Source organism: Microcaecilia unicolor, chromosome 3 (assembly GCF_901765095.1).
Source record: "Microcaecilia unicolor chromosome 3, aMicUni1.1, whole genome shotgun sequence".
Classification (NCBI taxonomy): Eukaryota; Metazoa; Chordata; class Amphibia; order Gymnophiona; family Siphonopidae; genus Microcaecilia; species Microcaecilia unicolor.
The window spans coordinates 199,657,165-199,680,309 of NC_044033.1; the positions used below are offsets into that span (position 1 = coordinate 199,657,165).

General features: G+C 46.2%; 1 protein-coding gene across 2 annotated transcripts in view; it reads right to left on the bottom strand.

Moving 5' to 3' along the window:
• Positions 1–23,145, bottom strand: part of LOC115466075 (complement C3-like) — a 65,403-nt gene continuing 42,258 nt past the window's right edge. For both annotated transcript variants that reach the window (XM_030197088.1, XM_030197090.1), the window contains exons 26-41: positions 22,246–22,405; positions 19,966–20,061; positions 18,358–18,511; positions 17,911–18,080; positions 17,562–17,720; positions 16,938–16,997; positions 13,369–13,459; positions 11,257–11,314; positions 8,228–8,315; positions 5,496–5,582; positions 3,134–3,239; positions 1,944–2,033; positions 1,316–1,402; positions 998–1,081; positions 716–857; positions 1–255 (exon numbers count right to left, since the gene is read on the bottom strand). In XM_030197088.1, the coding sequence (XP_030052948.1) occupies positions 114–255; positions 716–857; positions 998–1,081; positions 1,316–1,402; positions 1,944–2,033; positions 3,134–3,239; positions 5,496–5,582; positions 8,228–8,315; positions 11,257–11,314; positions 13,369–13,459; positions 16,938–16,997; positions 17,562–17,720; positions 17,911–18,080; positions 18,358–18,511; positions 19,966–20,061; positions 22,246–22,405 (1,774 nt within the window). In that variant the 3' untranslated portion in view covers positions 1–113. The remainder of the gene's footprint in view (positions 256–715; positions 858–997; positions 1,082–1,315; positions 1,403–1,943; positions 2,034–3,133; positions 3,240–5,495; positions 5,583–8,227; positions 8,316–11,256; positions 11,315–13,368; positions 13,460–16,937; positions 16,998–17,561; positions 17,721–17,910; positions 18,081–18,357; positions 18,512–19,965; positions 20,062–22,245; positions 22,406–23,145) is intronic.

Consider the following 23,145-nt stretch of genomic DNA (forward strand, 5'->3'; position numbering starts at 1 on the left):
AAAAATGATTACAAAAACTTTATTTGACACTTATGAAATCAAAAGAAAGTCTGCATGATTCAGAAAGAAGCAACCCGGTCAGCGAAGGCGGGGTGCGGATGGACAAGCGAAAGTTACGTCTCACAGCCAAACGTTTTGATGTGGTCTGTGAAGAGCTGCAAAACTTGGCCAAAATCTTGGTATTCATCCTGCTGGAACAGCTCCTCTTCCGGCCACCAGCGGATGTAGGTACTGCTGCTCAGAACGTAGGTCATCCTAAGAAAATGAAAAAAAGGGGGAGTGGGAGAGAGAAAATCTAAAAAAAGGGGATTTAAACAATGCAAACAAAATATTGGTCTGAACCCTTACAAACAACATGAAATATCTCTTCCTCTCTCCCTTCCTCAACAATGGATTTCGAGAAAAAGCTGCCCATCATGGACAGATATTAGCCATCTAGACAAAATTTCAGTCTTGGACCCCCCCCCCCCCCATTAATTTAGGCCTCAAGATTCTTTAAACTCCACAGTTGTGATTATCCGTTCACCACCCTTCCTAAAGTCATCCTGTAAAAATTCTTCAAACTGTAATCGTATGTGCTAATGATTTTTTTTGTTTGTATGTTTGTCCCAATCTATCATTTTGCCACCCCCATCCCCCTGAAGCTGCTGCCCTAGGTGGCAACCTAGTTTGCCTGATGGTTGAACAGACCCTTCTGGAAGTTTCTGTCACTCACTCAGCTTGTGTTTCCCAGAGGTCAGAAGTCATGCCCATGATTAAATAATCCTTGTTGGCTTCCAGTCTCAGCTTCTCTTCGCACGCCATGTGGTTGATGAATCTTCGGCTGGTTGATGTTTCTGATGCCTTCATGTCTGTACCTGGGGGGGTAAAGTGGAGGGAACGGTGTCACTGTCCTGATGGGGCACCACAGATCAAAGTATTTTTGGGGAAAAGGAGGTTTTTCAAAACAAAATTAGAACCAACCAGAGCTTCCTTGAAAGCTGTATAAATCACTTACCTTCCTTGATGACGTCAAGAATTCTCATATCATGGTAAAAATAACTGTCCCTTTGTTCAGAATTCACCAGTTTGGTCTTGTAAACTGAGGAGACCAAAGACAAGATTTTTTCAGAAAGAGCTCTGGCTCCTTCAGGATCGAGTCTCCCTTTTCCACACACTCATACACTCGAACCTCAATGCCGAGTAGGGAGCGGGACCATCCATAGGGAAAGAGGAGGTCATGTGTGATGTCATTTATGACATCGGATACCTCCCCCAAGCCCCTGCTCTGTGTGACATCACGCCTGTCCTTCTGTGGGGGTGGGGAGACTCTTACCAAAATCCACTCCTGATCTGCAGGCTTCGTTCACCAGATCCAGTACCGTAGGGATGTCGTCAGTGTCCTGCTGTGAGGGGCATTTTTCTGGGGAAACCAAAAGAGAGGGAAAACATTTAGACCTCTATTAAAACTATCACAAGTTTCTAACCAAATGACTCGGTTATTTTTAACAGGCAAGGGTCAATTTAAGTCACTTAGGATTAGTTTTGGCCTCACGTTTTTCAAATCAAAATTTAACCTCTCCCTTTTTTTCTCTGCAGATGATGGTAATTCAGTTAATACCACAACTTTCCTCCTCTCCCTCCCCCCTCCACTAAATAAAAAGGACCTGGGGAGATATGAAAATGGGGGCAGATGTATAGATCGACCCCCACAGCACACTTAGGACTGCCCTACCACATAAGGGACCACTTCACTGGTATAGAGTGTTGACTTGACCTCAACATGGTATGGCAGTTCATTAAAGCCTGGAATGGGCACGGGGGATGGTAGAACTGGGGGTCTCTGTAGTATTTGCAATGAGAGGGGGCATGGGAAAATGAGAGAGAGGCCTTGCGGTTTCCCTGTGCGTTGAGATGCTCTGATCCTGCTCTGTCTACTGCAGCCAGGGTCCGGCGTTCAATACCTTCGGCGCAGACGCAAACCTGCCCTTGACACAGCTTCCTCAGCTCTCCGCTCTGGTTCGGCAGATGATAGAACTTGGTGCATCGCTTGGCTGTAGAAGGGAAGAAAATCCATATAAAAGGGCTTCTTGTAATGTTCAGATATCTATCAATAAGGATATCTCATCAGCTTTTTTGAAAAATAGCACTTAGACCTTTTGTTTTTTTCTGAAAAAAAGCAATTTGAGGTCTGTTGTGTCAGAATCTGATGTATAAGGAAATTTCGCTGTTCACACGGTGCAGTTACCCCCCCCCCCCCACTCTTCACTGTGGGACCCTGTGGAAGGAAATGGGGGGGGGGGTAACATTTGAGGGGAGAGGCTGATAAGTCAGGGACTATTGTTTAACAGGGGGAGGAGTGTCTTCTGTATCCTGAAACCATGAGGGAACTTGAGGGGCTGGTGGGGGAGGGACCACTCTCCACGCTCACCCCGCTTTCGGCTGCGGATGGGAGACTGGCTGAGATGCCTCTGTATCTGATCTAGTAGGTAAGGTCTCACATTTCCTACTTGATTTTATGGTTGACCACTTCCTCCCTCCATCTAGTCCTAATCTAGGATTTCTGAATCATCTCCAAACACTAGGGGACTGGTAATCAGAAAGTGCCAAGGGGGTGAGATAAAAATGAGATGAATTTTTCATTTTTTTACACACCTATCAATGAAGTGCTAACACCACCTCTTTTTAGTTGGTTCAAAGGGTGCAGCTTGTGGTTTCAACCCCATTAATATAGACGATTAAGCAACCAGAGTTTTAACAGGGTAAAACTTCCTGAGCCCCTATGTCTTGCACCATCCTTGGCCACCTTTAAATCTAGACTGAAAGCCCACCTCTTTAACATTGCTTTTGACTCGTAACCACTTGTAACCACTCGCCTCCACCTACCCTCCTCTCTTCCTTCCCGTTCACATTAATTGATTTGATTTGCTTACTTTATTTTTTGTCTATTAGATTGTAAGCTCTTTGAGCAGGTACTGTCTTTCTTCTATGTTTGTGCAGCGCTGCGTACGCCTTGTAGCGCTATAGAAATGCTAAATAGTAGTAGTAGTAGTAGGTAGATTTGACTGGCCACAGCCCGATTTTAGCCATGTCTCTCTTGTGGATATCGACCCCTAAGCGTACAGGGCAGCATGAGAAACTCAATCCTACCTACCTTGGTCATAATATTCATAGATGGTGATGGCTGCTGGCTGGAGAAGTGCCACTGGGAAGTACTTGTGAATCTTAAACCCAATGACCGTGTCCTGATCGGTGGAGACCTGTGTGTAAAGCCAAAGGGTCAACACATCAGTGGTCAGCCACATCATGTAGGAGCAGGAAACATTTTTCCAGAGGTTGCACAGACTAGCCATGGGTCCCTACCTTTACCAGGTCATCGGACAACTCATTAGAGAACTGTTGGCTACTTGTTACACAGCAAACGCCACACTCTCCTGGGGACAGACCTCAACAAAGCCTCAGTGCATCTCAAATGAGTCATCGGAGGACTCCCTCATCCCTCCCCAGTTGACTCCAAAAGATAACAAACACAAAACCAGCCCTTGACACCCAAAATACACCATCAGGTCAAGGAGAAGGGAGTAGGACAAGTGGGCTCTATCCAAACACGAGGGAGACGTATGTTTCCAAATCTTTATTGAGGAACAATCAAACGACTCGACACTTTAACTGGAACTCCTTGCTGGACTCCTCGCTTATTGCCATTACTTTGGATTTTTAACTGTGCATTGTTCCTTGTAATTATATTGTGTAACAAGGAAACACCAGGTTATCTCATTATAAGACTCCTGACGCAGGCGCATCTGCGCCAAAACATGGCAGCTGTGTCGAGTTGTTTGATTGTTCCTCAATAAAGATTTGGAAACTCATACGTCTCCCTCGTGTTTGGATAGAGCCCACTTGTCCTACTTCCTTCTCCTTGACCCAACTACTTTCCGTAGGAATCATCGAACCTCCACTGTACGTAGTTTTTGCCCCCCAAAATTCACCACCAGAGAAAAGCAGTGGTGACAAAAATTAATTCCCGAGTAAGGGGGACGGGGGGGGGGGGGGGGTCCTAACTTCTTTCAGATGACTTGACCCCCCCATTCACAAAGATCCCTGGAATTTTAATGTGGGAAGGGAAGGGGGTGGCATGGGGCCTTTTTCAGCTACCTGGGTCCAGGGGGAAAGTATTGGGACAGGTGGGGGTGGAGAATGGGAACATTCTGTCGACCCCTCTAGCAGAAGAATTTCAAATGAAACTTTATCACTTTTAATGTCAGGCTGCTGTCTTAACCCAACAAATGTGCCCCTCCCCACCATTGTCCTTTGGGATGGTGGATCAGGTGCAGTAATCACAGCTTGGTCACTTTGGGGCCCTTTCCACTAACGTTCGCCTAACACAGCTTAAAATGGTGTCCTGCAGTAAGTGTCAAATATGCACGTGGTAACCATGCACTAAAATATTTTTAAACATTTTTTTGAGTGGGGGGGTTCCTGTGCTAATCAGTTAGCGCAGCTACATTACTGCCTATACAATAGATGTCAGGAAGCACACGCGTGCTAATTTTTTAATGGCTGTGCACTAATCTCAATATTAGCATATGGCCATTAAAACGCATTAAAAATGGCCTGTTTGGGGGAAAAACCCGTGTATGAACACACTAAGGCCGCTTTTTACCACAGCTGGTTCATAAAATTATCTACAGTGAAGCCCCAGGATACATGACAGACCTCAAAGACCTACCAACCAGAAACATAACAGGATCAACACGAACATACCTAAATCTCCACTACCCAAGCTGCAAAGGACTCAAAAACAAATCAACTTATGCATCCAGCTTTTCCTACATAAGCACAGAACTATGGAACGCATTACCAAAAGCCGTGAAAACAACTTATGATCACTTAAATTTCCGGAAATCATTAAAAACTAACCTGTTCAAAAAGGCATACCCTACCGACCCAACTTAAATGCCTGTACCCTGCAACACAACGAAACCAAAGCTCGTAATGGACATATAATAACTCTTCCTCTGTACGATTCCCTAATGTGTCTGTACACACGAACCTTATTCTACCACAACATTACTGTATTTGTTCATACCGGAATTGGCGAATACCTTTACGGTACTATGCAAGCCACATTGAGCCTGCAAATAGGTGGGAAAATGTGGGATACAAATGTAACAATTAAATAAATAAACTTAGTAAAAAAGGGCCCCTTTGTGATTTTGAGAAGCTGTGTCATTTGGTCCATGGCTTCAGCTAAGAATAAAAGAAACAGGTTCCTTATCCCTCTCCCCCACCCCCAAGTATTTGATTCCTGAATTTGTACAGCTAAATAGAAGGAGGAAGTGTTGGCCTGGGACCCTCCCCCAAATTCTCATGTATCCTGTAAGCAAATGGCATGAATTCAATCAGAACATTTTCTCCTCTTCCACCTGCTCCTTCTCTCTCCCCCCCCCCATTAAAACTATTCCACGGTGTCCCGTAAACCACCCCACTGGCTGCTGCCAGCTTGTTCCCCTCACCTTATCCAGGTAAATGATCACGGTTCCGTTGTTGGCGGTGGTCCGGGTTTCAAACCGGGAGATGTAGTTTTCCACGTCATTGGTGAGCTGAGTGTGAAGAAGTGGACAACAGGAAGTCAGCGAGGCAGCATTACGGAAACAGAGATGGACTGGTCAGCTCCTCTCCCCTTCCTTTATCTGTTGTCTTCCCCCTCCCTTCCTAAGGGCCCTGTTTGTCTGTCTTACGTTTCAACCATTTTTATTGATGACATTGCAAAGGAAACATAACAAAACAAATATATATACAAGGTGTCTAATATCAGAACATACGTAATCAAGACATCAAGATGAAGTCTATCGTCAATCTTTTCACATATTTATCCCCTCATCTCCTACCCAACATATAACCCCCCCCCCTTGTCCTCCGTTTTTATTTTCAACATATTTTACGGAGGATACAGCAAATAAACCTAGTCTTCAAATACTTTATTCAACGGGCTAAGTTGCAAGATATATTACTGAGGTGTAAGAGGATAAAATCCTTTATTGATGTTTTAACGGTTTTTCCCTTTCACTATCCAGCTCTTCCAAACCTCCCTTCCCTCCCCTCCAGTTTTTAGTAACCTACCTGTTGAATAAACTACCACAAGTACCAATAGTCTGAACAAGCCACACCTCTTTGAACCTCTTCCCCCTTCCCAAAATCAAACATATCATACCAATGATAAAGAAGCTATTGCAATAAGAATCTTTGGATCCCTACCCACCTAACGCTGAGTAAATATGTTTGTCCGTCTTATAGACACTTGAATTCTGTCACTGTTCTAGCTTGTACAACTCCATTGGAAATCCAGTTCAAATGTCTCCCACCCTCCTGTGAAAACACATTTCCACATCATCCTTTCCAGTTTCCCTCCCTTCAGGTTCACAAGATAATCCGCATGAACGATCGATTTTACTGCGGAACCTGAACCCCACTGGTCAAATGCAATCTGGTAATAACTGTGGCATTCCCCCTTCCTGGAATGTGTAAAGGTTGACCTCATGCACCATGTCTAAAGCCACACCAAATCTCACTACACTTTTACCGTGTCCTATCACTAGGTGGACCTCCTGGGGAAATGTGAACTTTTGCCGTTTTGCCGTCGCCATTTCAGTGCTGCCAAAACAGTGCAGAATTTAAGGCTGCAAGAATTTGGGGCAGCTGGAATTTTGGATGCAGTGCTGGGGGAAGGGGGGGGGGGGGGAGAGAAGTATAGGCTTTTGCCTGCACTGTGTCCAAAATTCCATTCTCCCAAAATTCTCGTGGCCTTAAGTTCTGCTCCATTTTGGCGGTGCTGAAATGGTGATGCCAAAACGGTGATGCTGAGAAGTCTTGCTTCGACCTCCTGGGCTCTTACAATGGCTTAGATAGAAAAGTGCCTGGTACTTGATGGTTTTCCTGCTGTTCATGACTGAGAGAATACAAGGGCCACAATTTATGGGGGGGGGGGGGGGAGAATTAAATCACTGGCTACCTTACACCTAAAGAACAGTGAGAGCTGTTTGCAGGCTGCCTGACACCTTTTTGCTAGATCCATAGGATAATCAACCAAAAAGTTGGTTTCCTGTGGTCCTCTGAAGGAAGAGCCCTTTACAAACTTGAAAGTTCACAGTTTAGATGCCAGGGACATTCTGCTGCTGCTCCAATTAAAGGCTCCCCAGACGTGCACGGTCTACTTGAATTCAGCGCCAAGCCGCAGGTGTGGCTAAGGGAGGTGGAGCAGCATTTTAAAAAGGATGTTGAAATCAAGACAAGTGTTTTAGAACAGGAACTCCTGACAACAGTCTGTTCTAAAGTATATGTAGAAATGGACATTTATGCACTGGTTACATGTGGTCTAAAGATCCATTTTAGAAAAATAAACATCTAACATACCAACAGGTCATAAGAGACACATAAAGGTTTATGTTGTGGGACTAGTAACAAACATTTATCTAAGTCATTATTTATTTTTCTTGCAGCTGTCACAGAGCCCAGTATCCCTTGTCGGTTTGGCTTTTGGAGTGGATTAGGGTGGAATGGGGGGGGGGGGGGGGGGCTTGCCCAGGGGTGTAGCCAGAGCTCGAGGTGGGGGGCACATTTTGGTCTGCTGCCCCCCCCCCCCGCCGCCTCGCTGCCCTGCTGCTCCCCACCCACTGTCGCAGCAAATACCTTGGCTGACGGGGGTCCCTAACCCCCGCCAGCTGAAGCCTTGTCCAGTGCCGGTCTCCGCTCAGTTTCACTAAAAGGAGTGTGCAGAACATGATGGGACGACAGATCAGGGTAGGCAACGCAGCGGTGCCAGAGACTGGTGCTGGACAAGGTTTCAGCTGGTGGGGGTTGGGGATGCCTGCCAGGAAAACCAGGGGCCCAGAGGAAATTTTTTTTGGGGGGGGCCCCAGGCTCCTGTGGCTCCACGTAGCTACACCACTGGTCCTGCCTTATCCCTGTAGTGCAATGCAGCTCAACAGGAGCATTTCTCTGAAATGGTGAAATCTCTGTAGCAGGTAGAAATCCCAGTGTAGGTCTGTTGGACACAGACGTTCATTCCCTTTCTGAAATGGGAATAAATATTCATTTTTTAGGGCCTGTCCTAGTCCTGCCCAAAACACACCCAGACCATAGCCCCTAGCCATGTGCACATTCTTCCGTTTTAGACCTCCATCCGCCAGCTTTGTAAAAGGGGAAAGCAAGGTGAACATTTAATTACTAAAATGCAATAAGCACGTACCTTCTTCAAGTCTTTCTTGTCCGGTTCAAAGCCAGTCAGCATGTTGATTTCAATAAGTGTCATGGTGGCACCATATTCCCCTGTGTACCTAAGGGAGGCAACTACTCAAGGATTTGTGCAAAACAAAACAAATCATCCGCCCCCCCCCCCTCGATATTCAAAACTATGTAACTGACCAGGAATGGCTCCTGGCCAGTGAAATAATGTTTAAGCATCTAACCATGGATATTCAGCATCAAACCGGCTATGTTAAGTAGTAGTAGTAGTTGAGCAGTCAAAATAGGCCATTAAATATCAGGCCTATCTTTGACCACTAAAAGTTAACCAGTGAGCTAGTGTTGAATACTGGCATAGCTGGTTAACTTTATAATGGCTAAAAATAGACCTGGATAGTCAGTGCCAGTTGCCGGAAATGGTCTGGCGTTGAATATTCAGGTTCAACGCCAGCTGCGGACAGCAAATGCACTGCCCGCCTGCAGCTGAATATCGGGCCCTAACTTCCTCAGCTCCGTTCCTTTGTGCTCCTGGGAGCGGCCATCTTGGCACTCCTGATGACATCCTCTTCCCCTCCCCCCAACCCCGCTCAACCCTCAGCCAGCATCTGATTGACTCCCTGTGGCATCACTATCAGACATGGTGATTATCCTGCCAAGTCACAGACCTGGAACCCTCGATTGCCGAGCCCAAGCCTTTTGGAGTTTGCTTCGTTTGCCCCGAGTTATGGAAGGTGGAGCCCCCTGCCGGCCGCAACCTGGTACCTCTTTTTCAGAACACGATCCCTCTTGAGAACACATCGAGTGCTCCTTTCACTAACCTGCGGTAAAAGGGGGGGGCCTGCACTAGCATCAATGAATGTTTTTGACGCATGCTGAGGCCCCGTTTTACCACAGCGAATAAAAGGCTATCTTTTTTTGGGAAAAAAAATGGCCATGCGGTAAGAGAACCCCTTGCCGTGCAGCCATTTTCCGGGGGGGGGGGGAACACCGTTACCCATTGAAGTGGCAGCAGTGGCGTACCAAGGGGGGGGCAGTGGGGGCGGTCTGCCCCGGGTGCACGCCGCCAGGGGGTGCCGCGGTGCGCGCCTGTCGGCTGCGAGTTCGAATTGCTACGCTAAATTCTCTCGTTCGCTGCAGCTCCCTCCCTCTGCCCCGGAGCAGGTTCCTGTTCTGGGGCAGAGGGAGGGAGCTGCAGTGAACGAGAGAATTTAGCGTAGCGATTTGAACTCGCAGCCAACAGGCGCGCGCCGCGACACCCCCCCCACTAGCGGCGTGCACCCGGGGGGGGGGTCATTTCGCCGGGGGGGGGGGTGCGCATCGGTGATCCGCCCCGGGTGTCGTCGAGGCTAGGAACGCCACTGAGTGGCGGTAAGGGCTCCCATGCTAACCCAGCGGAAACTAGGTAGTGTGCAGCACTGCCCAATTACTACCAGGTAAGCACTGGCACTACAAAATTGAAAATATTTTGTAGCACTGGAAATGGCACATACTGGGGGTGGGAATTACTGGTAGTTCTGGATTGGCCAACCCTGTAGTAAATGGGCCACCTAAAGAATGCAACAATATTTAGATGTCTAGAGGGTGTCTAGTCTATAAAGGAAAACAGGCGCCTACTTTCCTTCATAGCAGGGGCGTAACCAGACACCCAATTTTGGGTGGGCCTAGGCCAAAGATGGGTGGGCTGAAGAACTCTGCCTTATCCCACAAGTGATTTGGTCTCTCCCTCTCTCGCCTGCATACCATATCGTCTCTCAAACATCCCCCCTCCCCTGCATACCTTTTAAATAGCAGATTTTCACCGCCAGCGAGCTGTAACTCATACACACTGCTCATGTTGGCCCCACAGCCTTCCCTCTGATGCAACTTCCTGTTTCCGCATAGGCGGGAATATATCAGAGGGAAGGCTGTGGGGCCGCTGCAGGCGAAGATCTGCTATTTACAAGGTATGCAGGAGAGACAATTGTTGGGAGTTTGACTGGTGGGGCTTGGGGATCCCTGCCAGCCACATCATAGGTGTGCTATTACTGGGTGGGCCTGAACCCAAAGTGGGTAGGCTTGGCCCCACCCTTGGCTACGCCACTGCTTCATAGGCTACTGGTGCAACTAGATACACATACGTGGATAATTTAGAAGTGAGCCTAAATGCTGGGCTTACGTGCGTAGTCGCATGCAGACTCCGCCCATTTGTGCACGTAACTGTAAAATATATGGTATGTGCGTGTTTGCGGAACTTTGGCATTTAAGCACATTTGCATATACGTCATATTGTAAACATTTATGTGCGTAATTGGCCTGTGAATATTAGCACCCGCTTTACAGAACACCCCCATATGCCCCACTTCAAAAACTGAGCAATCACGTAGAACCACCTCTGGTACATCTATACATATGGCCACTCCCAGGGAGCAAGGGCATGGGAGGGAGGAGGAGCAGGAGGGAACGAGAAATGCTTTCAGTTTGGGGAATAGAACGTTGGTTCTAAATCTTCCAACAGTGCCATGCAAGTTTTGCTTCTGGGAAAGGTGACAGGGATTCGGAGTGCGAATGCCCACATGGGAGAATTTTGGGAAACTTCTGGCCATTTCGCGATCCTTTATTGTCCTGTTTGTCTGACTTGATTAGATTGTAAGCTCTGTGCATCAGGATCTGTCTCTAACGTGTTTGTGTACAGCACCGTATATGTCAAGTAGTGTTATAGAAACCATAAGTAGTTGTAGTTGGTAAGACAAATTTGAGCATTAAAACAAAGATGTTCCCATGCATATCTCCTGGTCTCTCACCTATCCACCCCCATCCTGTTAGACTGTCACTGAAATGCTTTGATGTTTCATTTATATATACTGTCATCTCCCAACATTTGCTTATTTCCGATCTGACGAAGAAGGGCAACCTTCGAAAGCTAATCAAGAAATGTATTAAGTTATGTCCAATAAAAAAGGTATCATCTTATTTTCTTTTCCATGTTTTATTTTGTTTGATTTCTATTGATTACCAAACAAAGAAACAGAAAACTTGAGGAGTATATTTTTGTACCTGGTACGGATTCTTAGGATAAAGCTTTCGTATATACCCTCTTTCCGCCTGTCCATCACTGTCAAAAAAACAAGAACCTTTAAAAATTAGATTTCTAGGTGGGGGGCATTGAGAGTGATGGGGGGGGGGGGGTGGATAAGGGGAGGGAGGTCATTAACACTCAAGACAGTGTTTTGTATTTCACAGCCATTGAATGTTGATATGGAGTCTATCCTGTTTTTTTTCTCCAAGATTTATTTGCAAACTGTGAATTTATTCTTATAAAAGAAAAAGAGTTAAATATATAAAAACTGCAGCTCAGGCCTGACATTCGTTTGTCTAGTGCTGAACCTCTAACTTCTTTTCTTTACCCTAAATCCACCCCTGTTACCTGGGGCGGCCCGACCATTAGGCCACCTGAGGCGGGGGCCTCAGGCAGAACTGTACCCAGGTAGAGGGCATGGGGGGAGCGGAGAGAAGACTGCCGACGGTGCTAGTGCGTATTTTAAATGTGACAGATCACATGAAAAATAGGCGTTGTCGGATGTCTGATTGGGGGAGCGGCTGCACCCCTGGCGACTCACCTAACTACGCCTCTGACCTCAGGCATCACTCTTTCAGAAACGGCATCTCTCCTTTCGTTCCTCCACCCTGTTCCCTGAGTTTACCTTCTTACTTCATGTTCCAAAAGCTGGCGGCGGCAGCAATTCGTTGCCAGAGAATGTGGTAAAGGCGGTTAGCTAAGCGGAGTTTTAAAAAGGTTTGGACGGTTTCCTAAAGGAAAAGTCCATAGACCATTATTAAATGGACTTGGGGAAAATCCACTATTTCTGGGATTTATTTATTTATTTATTGCACTTGTATCCAGTGGTGTGCTGGAGCAGGCTCTCACAGGCTTGCAAGAGCTGGTTGTTAAGTTTTTAAGAATTTTGGGAGCCGGTTGTTAAAGTAGGGCCCTCCATGGCTGCTTTAACAACTGGCTCCCAAAATGTGGGCTTGGGCCCCCTGCTGAATTATCTTTTATTTTGCTGGTGGGGATGCTGAGCCCCGCCAGCCAAGTAAATAGACTACTGCTGCTCCCCGCTCCTTGTTTCCAGCTCTGGGTAGCAGGCTGGGACTTCTCGAGCATGTGAGAGAAGTTCCAGCATGCTGCTCAGAGCAAGACGTTGGGAGTGGTGGCAGTCCATTTATTGGCTGCCAGCAAAGGTATGCCTAGCGTGCCCGCACGAAGGGAGAGAGGAGATAGAGGCAAGTGTTGCTCCCCCACCCCACCCTGGCCACCCCTGGCCCTTCCAACTGCAGAGCTGGCTACGTCCGGAGAAAGAGCCTGTTGTTAAAATTTACCAGCACACCCCTGCTTGTATCCCACATTTTCCCACCTATTTGCAGGCTCAATGTGGCTTACAAAGATCTGTCATGGCATCACCATAACAGAGAAGAAATACAATTGGAGTTACAAAGTGATAGGAAGAAGACAAGAGGATCAGGTCATGATGTAGCAGTATAGAATGTTTTGTACGTTTTTGGGATCTTGCCGGGTATTTGTGACCTGGATTGGCCACTGTTGGAAACAGGATGCTGGCCTTGATGGACCTTTGGTCTTTCCCAGTATGGCAATACTTATGTACTTGGGATTCTGAATGGAATCTTGCTACTCTTTGAGGTTCCACATGGAATGTTGCTACATTTTGAAATTCTGCATGGAATCTTGTTATTCTTTAGAATTCTAGAATCTTTGTTACTCTTCAGGATTCCAGAATATTGATATTCTTTGGGGTTCTACATGGAATGTTGCTACTCTTTGGGTTTCTGCCAGGTATTTGTGACCTGGATTGGCCACTGTTGGAAACAGGATGCTGGGCTTGATGGACCTTTGGTCTTTCCCAGTATGGCAATACTTATGTACGCTGCCCTGCTGCCAGCAACCGCCTCTTCTCTTTACTGCGGCCGCCTCTCTGATACAACTTTCTGTTTCCACAGAGGTGTCCGCAGTAGAGAAGAGTCCGGTGCCGGGGGCAGGGCAGCACATGGGAATCGCTGCCGCCAGCAGCTTTTGGAACATAAAGAAAGAAGCCTACCTCCCTCAAACCTTCCCCTGGTGCATCACCCAATGAAGCCATATGGACGACTCACCAGCTGGCACGTTCTCTACAGTGGCACGCAGATCAAAGGAATTGCATTTGCTCACTTGCTTCGAGAGGCGGGCATGGTAAACCGTCATCACCTAGTGAGAGGAGAAGATGGGAAAACATGCATGCAAAGAGGGGACCTGGCAGTGGAGGATGGTTCATAAACCTGGGGGGCGGGAGGGCATGCAAATTCATCCAGAGCACGATACATCCATAGGATACAGTAATCAAATTATTTGTGAATCATCTTTCTGGAACATCTTGTTACTACAGGGCATGACTGAAGCAGAGACAGCTCATTTCATGCCGGATTTCCAATTTTCCGACAAAGGTCTCCCTCATCTGAAAAGGTGGTGGCCATAGCTAGAAGGTTGTTAGGCTGTATAGAGAGAGGTGTGACCAGCAGAAGAAAGGGGGTGTTGTTGCCCCTGTATAAATCATTGATGAGGCCCCACCTAGAGTACTGTGTTCAGTTTTGGAGGCCGTATCTTGCTAAGAATGTAAAAAGAATTGAAGCGGTGCAAAGAAAAGCTACGAGAATGGTAAGGGATTTGCGTTACAAGACGTATGAGGAGAGACTTGCTGACCTGAACATGTATACTCTGGAGGAAAGGAGAAACAGGGAGGAAAGGAGAAACAGACGTTCAAATATTTGAAAGGTATTAATCTGCAAACGAACCTTTTCCGGAGATGCGAAGGCGGTAGAACGAGAGGACATGAAATGAGATTGAAGGGGGGCAGACTCAAGAAAAATGTCAGGAAGTATTTTTTCACAGAGAGAGTAGTGGATGCTTGGAATGCCCTCCCACGGGAGGTGGTGGAAATGAAAACGGTAACGGAATTCAAACATGCGTGGGATAAACATAAAGGAATCCTGTTCAGAAAGAATGGATCCTAAGGAGCTTAGCCGAGATTGGGTGGCAGAGCCGGTGGCGGGAGGTGGGGATGGTGCTGGGCAGACTTATACGGTCTGTGCCAGAGGCGGTGGTGGGAGGCGGGACTGGTGGTTGGGAGGCAGGGATAGTGCTGGGCAGACTTATACGGTCTGTGCCAGAACCGGTGGTGGGAGGCGGGGCTGGTGGTTGGGAGGCGGGGATAGTGCTGGGCAGACTTATACGGTCTGTGCCCTGAAAAGGACAGGTACAAATCAAGGTAAGGTATACAGAAAAAGTAGCACATATGAGTTTATCTTGTTGGGCGGACTGGATGGACCGTGCAGGTCTTTTTCTGCCGTCATCTACTATCTGCTTGTACCAATGTGATTTACCCTTTCATGGTCTAACATATGTTGCATAAAGACTCCTGAAGCAGGCTTTCTGCCGAAACACAGTGCTGTTCCTGGTCAGCCTGGTCCATTTCCCACTACCTTTGTCTCTCTGTATTCTTTCCGTAGGATCTCAGTGTTCCTCCGCCCAGGCGAACCTTCACTGAACCCATGATTTCCCACACCCATCTGTTGGGATCACAGTGTTGACCATTTTTGCTATGTTTTTATTTTAATTAATATACAAGTATAAACAATAGTGAGGATACAGAGAGAATATAAGAAAAGGAAACAAATTAAGAAATCTAGGTATACAATGTACTTATCACCTGATCATTTCTAAGGCCCAATAACCCTCGTCTATCTGACACAATTAGAAATATTATTTCTATTCACTCTTTAATCCTTCAAATTGAGAAGATTCATAAAATATAGAAGTAGAATCAGGAAATCCGACCAAGCACTTGCAGGGAGACTTCAAGAAGCTAGCTCAAGTCTTTAAATGAAGAACAGCTTTCCTACGGGTCGTGTCAGGAAGAATCAGAACCTTCCTACTAAAAATGTGTCTTAAGAATTGTTATTTTTTCACACTCACGAACAAATGACACCGGGAGGGTAGTTCGTCCTGTAATGTTATACTGAGAAGATTGAAGGAAATCAGTTAAATGATCCTTGAGGAGACAAAGCATCTGGCTGCCCTTCTGGGCATCTAAAAGGAAGAATTTTTCTAGACAAATAATAACATAAAGAAATCTCCTAAAACCTCTGTGCATAAGCTCCATGGGGCAGCGGCTGGCTCTTACGTGTATCAGCGCTGCCTCCTGTTTAAGATTCAGGAACCAGGATGGGGCAGGGCGCCTCTCACCCCCGCATGAAAACCTAGCTTCCTAGGATTACTTTGGATTCAAATATGTGCCTTTCTAAACGCAAACTCATAGAGGTACTGTACGTACAGTCCTGCCCCAGGGGGCTTCCCCTGTTAAGTTTTGTACCTGAGGCAATGGAAAGTGAAAATGATTTGCCCAAGTTCACAAGGAAAGTCACTGACAAGAGAAGGATTTGAATCCTGGCTTCCCTACCTCTCGGCATCAATGAAGTGGTGAGGCGAATACAATGAGGATAATTAAAGATCAAGGACCTTTATTATAGTCACAAAAATGACACACGTAGGACCTGACATGGCCGTGTTTTGGCATGTGAGCCTGCCTCGGGGGGTCATCAAACCTGTGGAGCTCTTCATGCATAGAAGAGCAGGAATGCCACAGGCACTGCAATTGACTTAACAGAGGACTACTTTCTTTTAAACATTTTTCACCTGTATTCCCACCAACATAAGCTTACATGTTTGATGACCCCTGAGGCAGGTTCACGCGCTGAAACACGGCCGTGTCGGGTCCTACATGTGTCGTTCTTGTGACTATAATAAAGGTCCCTGATCTTTAAACATCCTTGTTCTATTTGCGTCACTACTTTGTTGATGTCTACACACCTGTGAGGTTTTGGATCTTCTCCTCTTTTCTCTAGCTCTCGGCTGTACTGCTATGGATTTACAGCCTGTCTCACTGACACAGACTACTCAATAACTACCGTGGATTCTTTTGGATTCATATTAGATAAATGAAACCTTTATTAGAGGGGCTAAGTTCTACAATGATTAAGGTATATACAATGATTAGCTATAAACAATCATTACATCACTGGTTTCTACATCTAAGCAATGCTAAGAGTTCTTAGACCAGGAAAAGAAGCAATAATACATACATACAATCATCACTGGTCCTTACATCATCCAGGCTCTTATCAGCTGGGGGAGGGGCCCATTACAGCGAAAGCCAGGAGCTTTTTAGATCAGGAACAGATCCTCTGCGCAGTACCTACATTACTCACAGATGAGCTCCCGATTTCACTGAAAGAAACTCCCCTTTTTATTAGGCTCAGAACTCATGTTCAGAGCTAGGGAAAATTACAGAATGCTTCTCTGTTTAGATAAACAAGCCATACTGTGGGAACTTGGTCACATGCTCTCCAAGTCCAGGTGGCCAAGCTGGGCCTGGAAAACAAGTGCCATCCTCCCCTTCACATACCAAATTAATTAGAGCTGTGTCTTATCTTCTGCATTCCAACTTATTTTCACACAATCAAAGTTAAACAATCATTTTTAAACAGAATTACTTCTAATCAACAATACAGACCCTGAGTGCACTGATCGGTCAAGACAGAGTTGAAAAACAATCTTTAAAATTCACTTCCATTACATCGGCCCATTGTTTTAACCGCTGTGGATGACAAGGAATGTTTCATTTACTTACAGTCAAGGTGCCCATTCCTGTCCCTGTCACGGTTATGTTAACGTTTTTGGCAGCAGAAATCTTAAAAAAAAAAAAAAAAGATTAAAAGACTATATTAAAAAACCCATCTAAAATTGCCTCAGTGCAAATACTGTTTCAGATGGTATCTCACAGCTGGGACCACAGAGTGATCTCCGACCCCAGGTTTCCATTGCTGATGGTGATGGAGATGGTGGGGGAGGAGGAGATGCTCATTTGCCTACATAAGTGTGTTTGCCAACCAATAGCGGCTCAGATGGGAAGTGGTGACATCACAACTGCAGCAGCCAATAGCAGCGGCACAGCACTAATAAAAGGGACAGTGTTGTCACAATTCAGGGGTGGCAGGTGAGAATGGCTGGTGACATCATCAGGCAGCTGGGCCAATGGTATGAGAAGGCCACTCTGTTCTCATCCTTTCCTTGTACCTCTGCTCCCCCCATCACCTCTGCCCAGAAGCTCACAAGGTGGGTAGGGGCAAGTAGGGAGGCAGAACAAAACAAAATCCAGCACTACTAGGGCAGAGTGCAACCCACAGGGCGCTTTGGCAGTCAGACACCACCTCTCTTTCTGCTGAGGTTGATAACACTTCTCCCCTTTTCTAACCTGGTCCGTCCTCTCTAGGTACGCATCGTTCTTAGTTATGATGATGAAGTTGGGTCGGCTTCTTCCATCTATCAACATGTTGATGTGCAGGTTGATCTCGTTTGCCACGGACAGGGAGGTCTTGTACTTCGCCAAGGCTTGCATGACGATAACTGTGTTCTACATATTAAAGGCAGCAGACAACAATTATAATTCTGTTAAAAACAATCACGTCAGTCGGTCATTCTCTCTACTCATCCAAGTGCTACAAAAGTGCTCGGGGTCTGGCCTGCTCCCATATGTGTTTGACGGAAGTGACCTCAGACTCCCATTTCATAGCCCAGGAGTCACAAGAAAACATCCTGCTCACCTGTGTGTTTCCAAACCCCCCTCCAAACTGTCTCCTTTCCACCAGCCACTCAGCTATCTTGTGGGTCTCCTTGAACTTGCCGACTGCTAGTTTCTGGAGCAGGGCATAGGCGGTAGCCTCCATAGTGTACTCGGAGAATGGCTCCCGGTTCACAACCCAAGCAGGTTTACCTGTAAGGAAAAGGCCAGGGATATTTCAAAAAGATGACCGGGAAGGGAGAGGGAATTTTTTTTCCATTACAGGGAAACAATCTCTTTCCACCTATTTAAAGGAAAAAGAGATATTCCTTCCTTGTAATGCCTGGGTAATCTCCCTCCATGTTCAGAGTACTGCTGAGTGGCAATGGATAGCCATGGTCAGGGAGTGTTTTTTTCTCAGGCACAAAACACATCCTGAAATTTTAAGATCTATTATCTTGTGCTCTCTCCATGCAGGGTTTGAACTCACTTGGGAACTTGAAGTTGTCGATCACACTGTCAGCTTCAGAATTGCCCATCAATGCCAGGGCATAGGACGAAATCACCACACTGTAAGTTTTAGACAGCTGGGGCAAGCGCTTCTGCAGGTAAGTCTCAGCTTTTTTCATCACATTTGCCATAGTCTGAGGAGGGAAAGGGACTTGATATACTGCCTTTTTGTGGTTTTTGCAACTACATTCAAAGTGGATTATATAGAGGGGCATAATCGAACGGGGACAACCATGTCTAAGGGCGCCTATCTCTAAGGACGCCCCGGCGAAGGGGCGGGGAAACCCGTATTATCGAAACAAGATGGGCGTCCATCTTTCGTTTCGATAATACGGTCGGGGATGCCCAAATCTCAACATTTAGGTCGACCTTAGACATGGTTGACCTAAATTTTAAGATGGTTGACCTTAGAGATGGTTGTCCCCGGTTTTCGGCCATAATGGAAACTGAGGACGCCTATTTCAAAAACGACCAAATCCAATGCATTTGATCATGGGAGGAGCCAGCATTCGTAGTGCACTGATCCCCCTGACATGCCAGAACATCAACCGGGCACCCTAGGGGGCACTGCAGTGTACTTCACAAATTGCTCCCAGCTGCTGAGCCCCCCCAAAACCCACTCCCCACAACTGTACAACACTACCATAGCCCTTAGGGATGAAGGGGGCACCTAGATGTGGGTACAGTGGGTTTGTGGTGCACCCAATAAAACTGCTCCAGGGACCTGCATACTGCTGTCATGGAGCTGGGTATGACATTTGAGGCTGGCATAGAGGCTGGCAAAAAATTAAAAAATATATTTTAGGGTGGGAGGGGGTTGGTGACCACTAGGGGAGTAAGGGGAGGTCATCCCCGATTCCTTCCGGTAGTCATCTGGTCAGTTTGGCACACCTTTTTGAGGTTTGGTCGTGAAAAAAAAATTGACCAAGTAAAGTCGACCAAATGCTCGTCAGGGACGCCCTTCTTTTTTCCATTATCGGCTGAGGACGCCCATCTCTTAAGCACGCCCCAGTACTGCCTTTGCTACGCCTCCAACATGCCCCCGTGAACTTTGGTCGTCCCTGCGATGGACTGCAGTTGAGGGCGCCCAAAATTGGCTTTCGATTATGCCGATTTGGGCGACCCTGAGAGAAGGACGCCCATCTCCTGATTTGTCTCGGAAGATGGGCGCCCTTCTCTTTCAATAATGCCCCTGATAGTATATACAGGCCCTTATTTGTACCTGGGGCAATGGAGGGTTAAGTGACTTGCCCAGGATCAAAGTCCGCTGCACTAACCACTAGGCTACTCCTCCAAAAGACGAAAGAAAAAGGAGAATAAAAAAATAACAAGTCAAGTAGCCATGGAGGAAACCCCAGGACTAGATCTTCGGGGGGTGGGGGGGGGGGGGGGGGGAGTCACTCCCAATTAACCTCCTCACTGTCACCTCATCAGATCTGCAGCAAATCACAGGTGGGGGGTGGTGCAGTGAGAGCTGTTCATGGTGGATGGGGAAAGCAGGTGGTGTCACCTGGACACTTAAGGTTACTTTTAGACTTGAAGTGCAGAAGGGCACGGATAGAGGATGGGGGAGGGAGCATTCCGTTACCTCGATTTGGTTTCCACAGATGGGCTCCACTTCCTTCAGAGCTATCAGCACAAAGGCAGTGAGGGAGGCATCCTGCTCCGATCCTGGGTACCCACCCTGGAGGGAGGGAGATGTGAAAATAGAGAAAAAAAATGTCAGTAACATGTGTAAACATTTGCCCAGCACCCGCAATTTCTGCTTTAGGGAGGAGCAGATGGGCATCATATGGACCTTGAAATCTGCTACTCTGAAGAATATGATGAGGTCATCTGAATGTCACATGTCCCCTGTCTTTATCTGGTTCTCATCAGGGACCCATCTTTTACACCCTGTCTTCTCCCTTCTTCCTTATTTGAGAGCCAATGGGCTCTTCCCTGACTCCTTCCATCTGTTTTCATCAGGGATACATCCTACAGGTCCTCTTTCTTCAGCATGCTCCCTCAAGCTATGACACATCTGGCATCCATAGCACATGACCTTGCTCAGTATTTCCTATCCAGCTCTCATCAGGGAGCCAACACCTTCCCATTTGGCTCTCGTCCTGATGGCTCTTCTAGCTGAAAAAATCCTTGTAGAAGGGATATGTCTCATCCAGAGAGGAGAGCGCGGGTTACATTCACTTCCAGCCCAAAGGAGAGAGGTGAGCCAGGCTGCAGCAGGTTTTAAGTCTCATTGGAGACAAGGAATGATGTTCTATCCATAATAATTTTCTCGTTCTTTAAATCATTCAGAGTTGGTTTAATCATGAGCTGATAATGATTGTGACTGCTGGGCTTTATCTGCTGTCATCTACTGTGTTACTATGTTACAGTATCTACACTATGATAAATATTTTTCCTTGATCAAATTTAAGAGCTATACAACAAAACTCCTCTCTACTATTGGATTAGCTGAAATGAAAATGTAGCTTACTGCATTACACATACTAAATATGTCATACTAATGGAGGAAAAAGCCTCAACAGACTCCTATACATTAGGCTGATAGGCCCATAAATTCACGGAGTGCTTGCTTTCGTCATTGGCACAAAAAACCTCCACCAATTATTGAAATATTGAAAGGTCACAAAACAAAAAAAATGCAGAGGCAAGCCATAGAAGTGAAGTGAGTTGAACAGACCCTGACGAAGTAGATGAAACTTCGGCCATTGTTGGCCGTAGATAGTGTGAAGATACTGTGCACCTGCAAAAGATCAATTTTTTTGTTTTGTGAACTTTCAATATTTCAATAACTGGTGGAGGTTTCTTGTCCCAATGATGACAGCAAGCACTCCGTGAATTGATGAGCCTATGAGTCTAAGGTACAGGAGTCTGTTGAGGCTTTTTCCTCCATTAGTATGACATATTTAGTATGTGAAAACTTTTTCCCTTGCCAGTTTCATCAGGGTTTAGCCCACCCCCTCTTGCCTCTAAAGGGGGGAGGGGAGCTGAACAACTTCAGAAAAGAAAGCCTTTCTGACAAAGGAAAATCACTCCAGAGCTTAGTTTTTCTCTTTTATAATAATGCTAAAATTTATTAGAGTAAATAAATGGTTACAATAAAAATTCTTTTATCCCAATTACAGAAAATTGCATTCTTATTTATATCAGTCCAAATTTCAGTATAAGGAAAACAAAATCTCTCTCTCTCTCTCTGTTTCCTTTGGAAGTTATCAGAATCTGACTCGTACAAGATGTGCTTAGCCAGAATACTGAAGCTTAATTTTTGTCCAGTCACTTAATGCCTTATATTTTTTCTCTTACTTATCTGGTATTCTTCAACTCTGACCTCTATCACCTTCACATAATTCTGCTTCTTTGGTATTTTTCCCAATTATCCATCATTTGCCCTTTGCAACCTCCCTCCCTCGAATACTTATCACTCATAATTGTCCTTCACTGAGAATCTCTGAGTTTTGTTTAGGGCCTGTTTGAATCAAACAGACACCTGTTAAAATTTATGGCCTATTATTAGGGCTAAGCAAGCCTGTCTATTGTCCCTGAGAAGGCCAAGAAGACAAAAGCTAGCTAATTGCCCTACTAGATCATAAATAAGGGAATACGTTATATATATAAAGCTGGCTGATCTGCAAAACCAAACAGCTCTATGCTAAACACTACCCACCGTGGCCTGGTCCTGTGGTATGAGGGATGCACAGTTCCTTGGGGGTTCATAGTAACTTCTATCTTCCCCAAACTCCCCCCCTCCAATTAACAAAACCCCCGGTTATTTTATGTGTAACAAAAAAACAAAGGGCATGTGTTACACCCATTAAGAGCCATGCCAACTCCTTGACAGACAGCACCACACAAGCAACGGTACCTGCATTGGTTTCGAGTACACAACACCATCCTCCTGGAAGAGCCCATCCAGTTTCTGTTGCTTCATCAGCAGCCAGCGTGCAGACTCGCACAGCTTCACAGTGTCAATGAACACCAGGGAGTTGGCCATGGCACAGATCTTTACCACGTAGGCGGTTAACCTGCCTCACCACAGTGGAGGGTGGGAAGAGGGAGAAGAAACCAAACTTCCCTATCAGTTTCTGAGGACATGGCAGTAAGTTCTTGATCACCTGGAGGCCCAGAGTGGCCCAACACATCCCTGCATCCTAGCCTGTTCATGCCATAAGTACATAAGTTTTGCCATACTGGGACAGACTGAAGGTCCATCAAGTCCAGCATCCTGTTTCCAACAGTGGCCTACAAGCACCTGGCAAGATCCCAAAACAGTACAATACACTTTATGCTGCGAATTTTCCCCAAGTCCATCTTAATAATGGCTTTTGGACTTTTCTTTTAGGAAGTTATTCAAACCTTTTTTTAAACTCCGTTAAGCTAACTGCTTTTACCACATTCTCTGGCAACGAATTCCAGTTGAGTGAAGAAATATTTTCTTCGATTCATTTTAAATTTACTGCTTTGTAGCTTCAGATTGGCAGATGGGCTGGCACACTGGCACCCAATCTTATCCTATATAATAATTCTCACCACCCACTAATGTGGGACTGCCTGTGTCCGTGGCTCCTGGAGTTGCTGAGCAAGGCTCCGTAGCCAGGATGACGCCACTCACAGCTGATTCCAAGGCAAGACAGCTGCCTGAGAATCAGCTGTCAGTGCGCCGCTCCCTGCCACTTCGGAGCAAGTGGCAGGGAGCGGCACATCAAAAAACTACAAGTGCGGAAACAAAGAACCCCCCCCCTCGGCGCATCACCCAAGCCCCCCC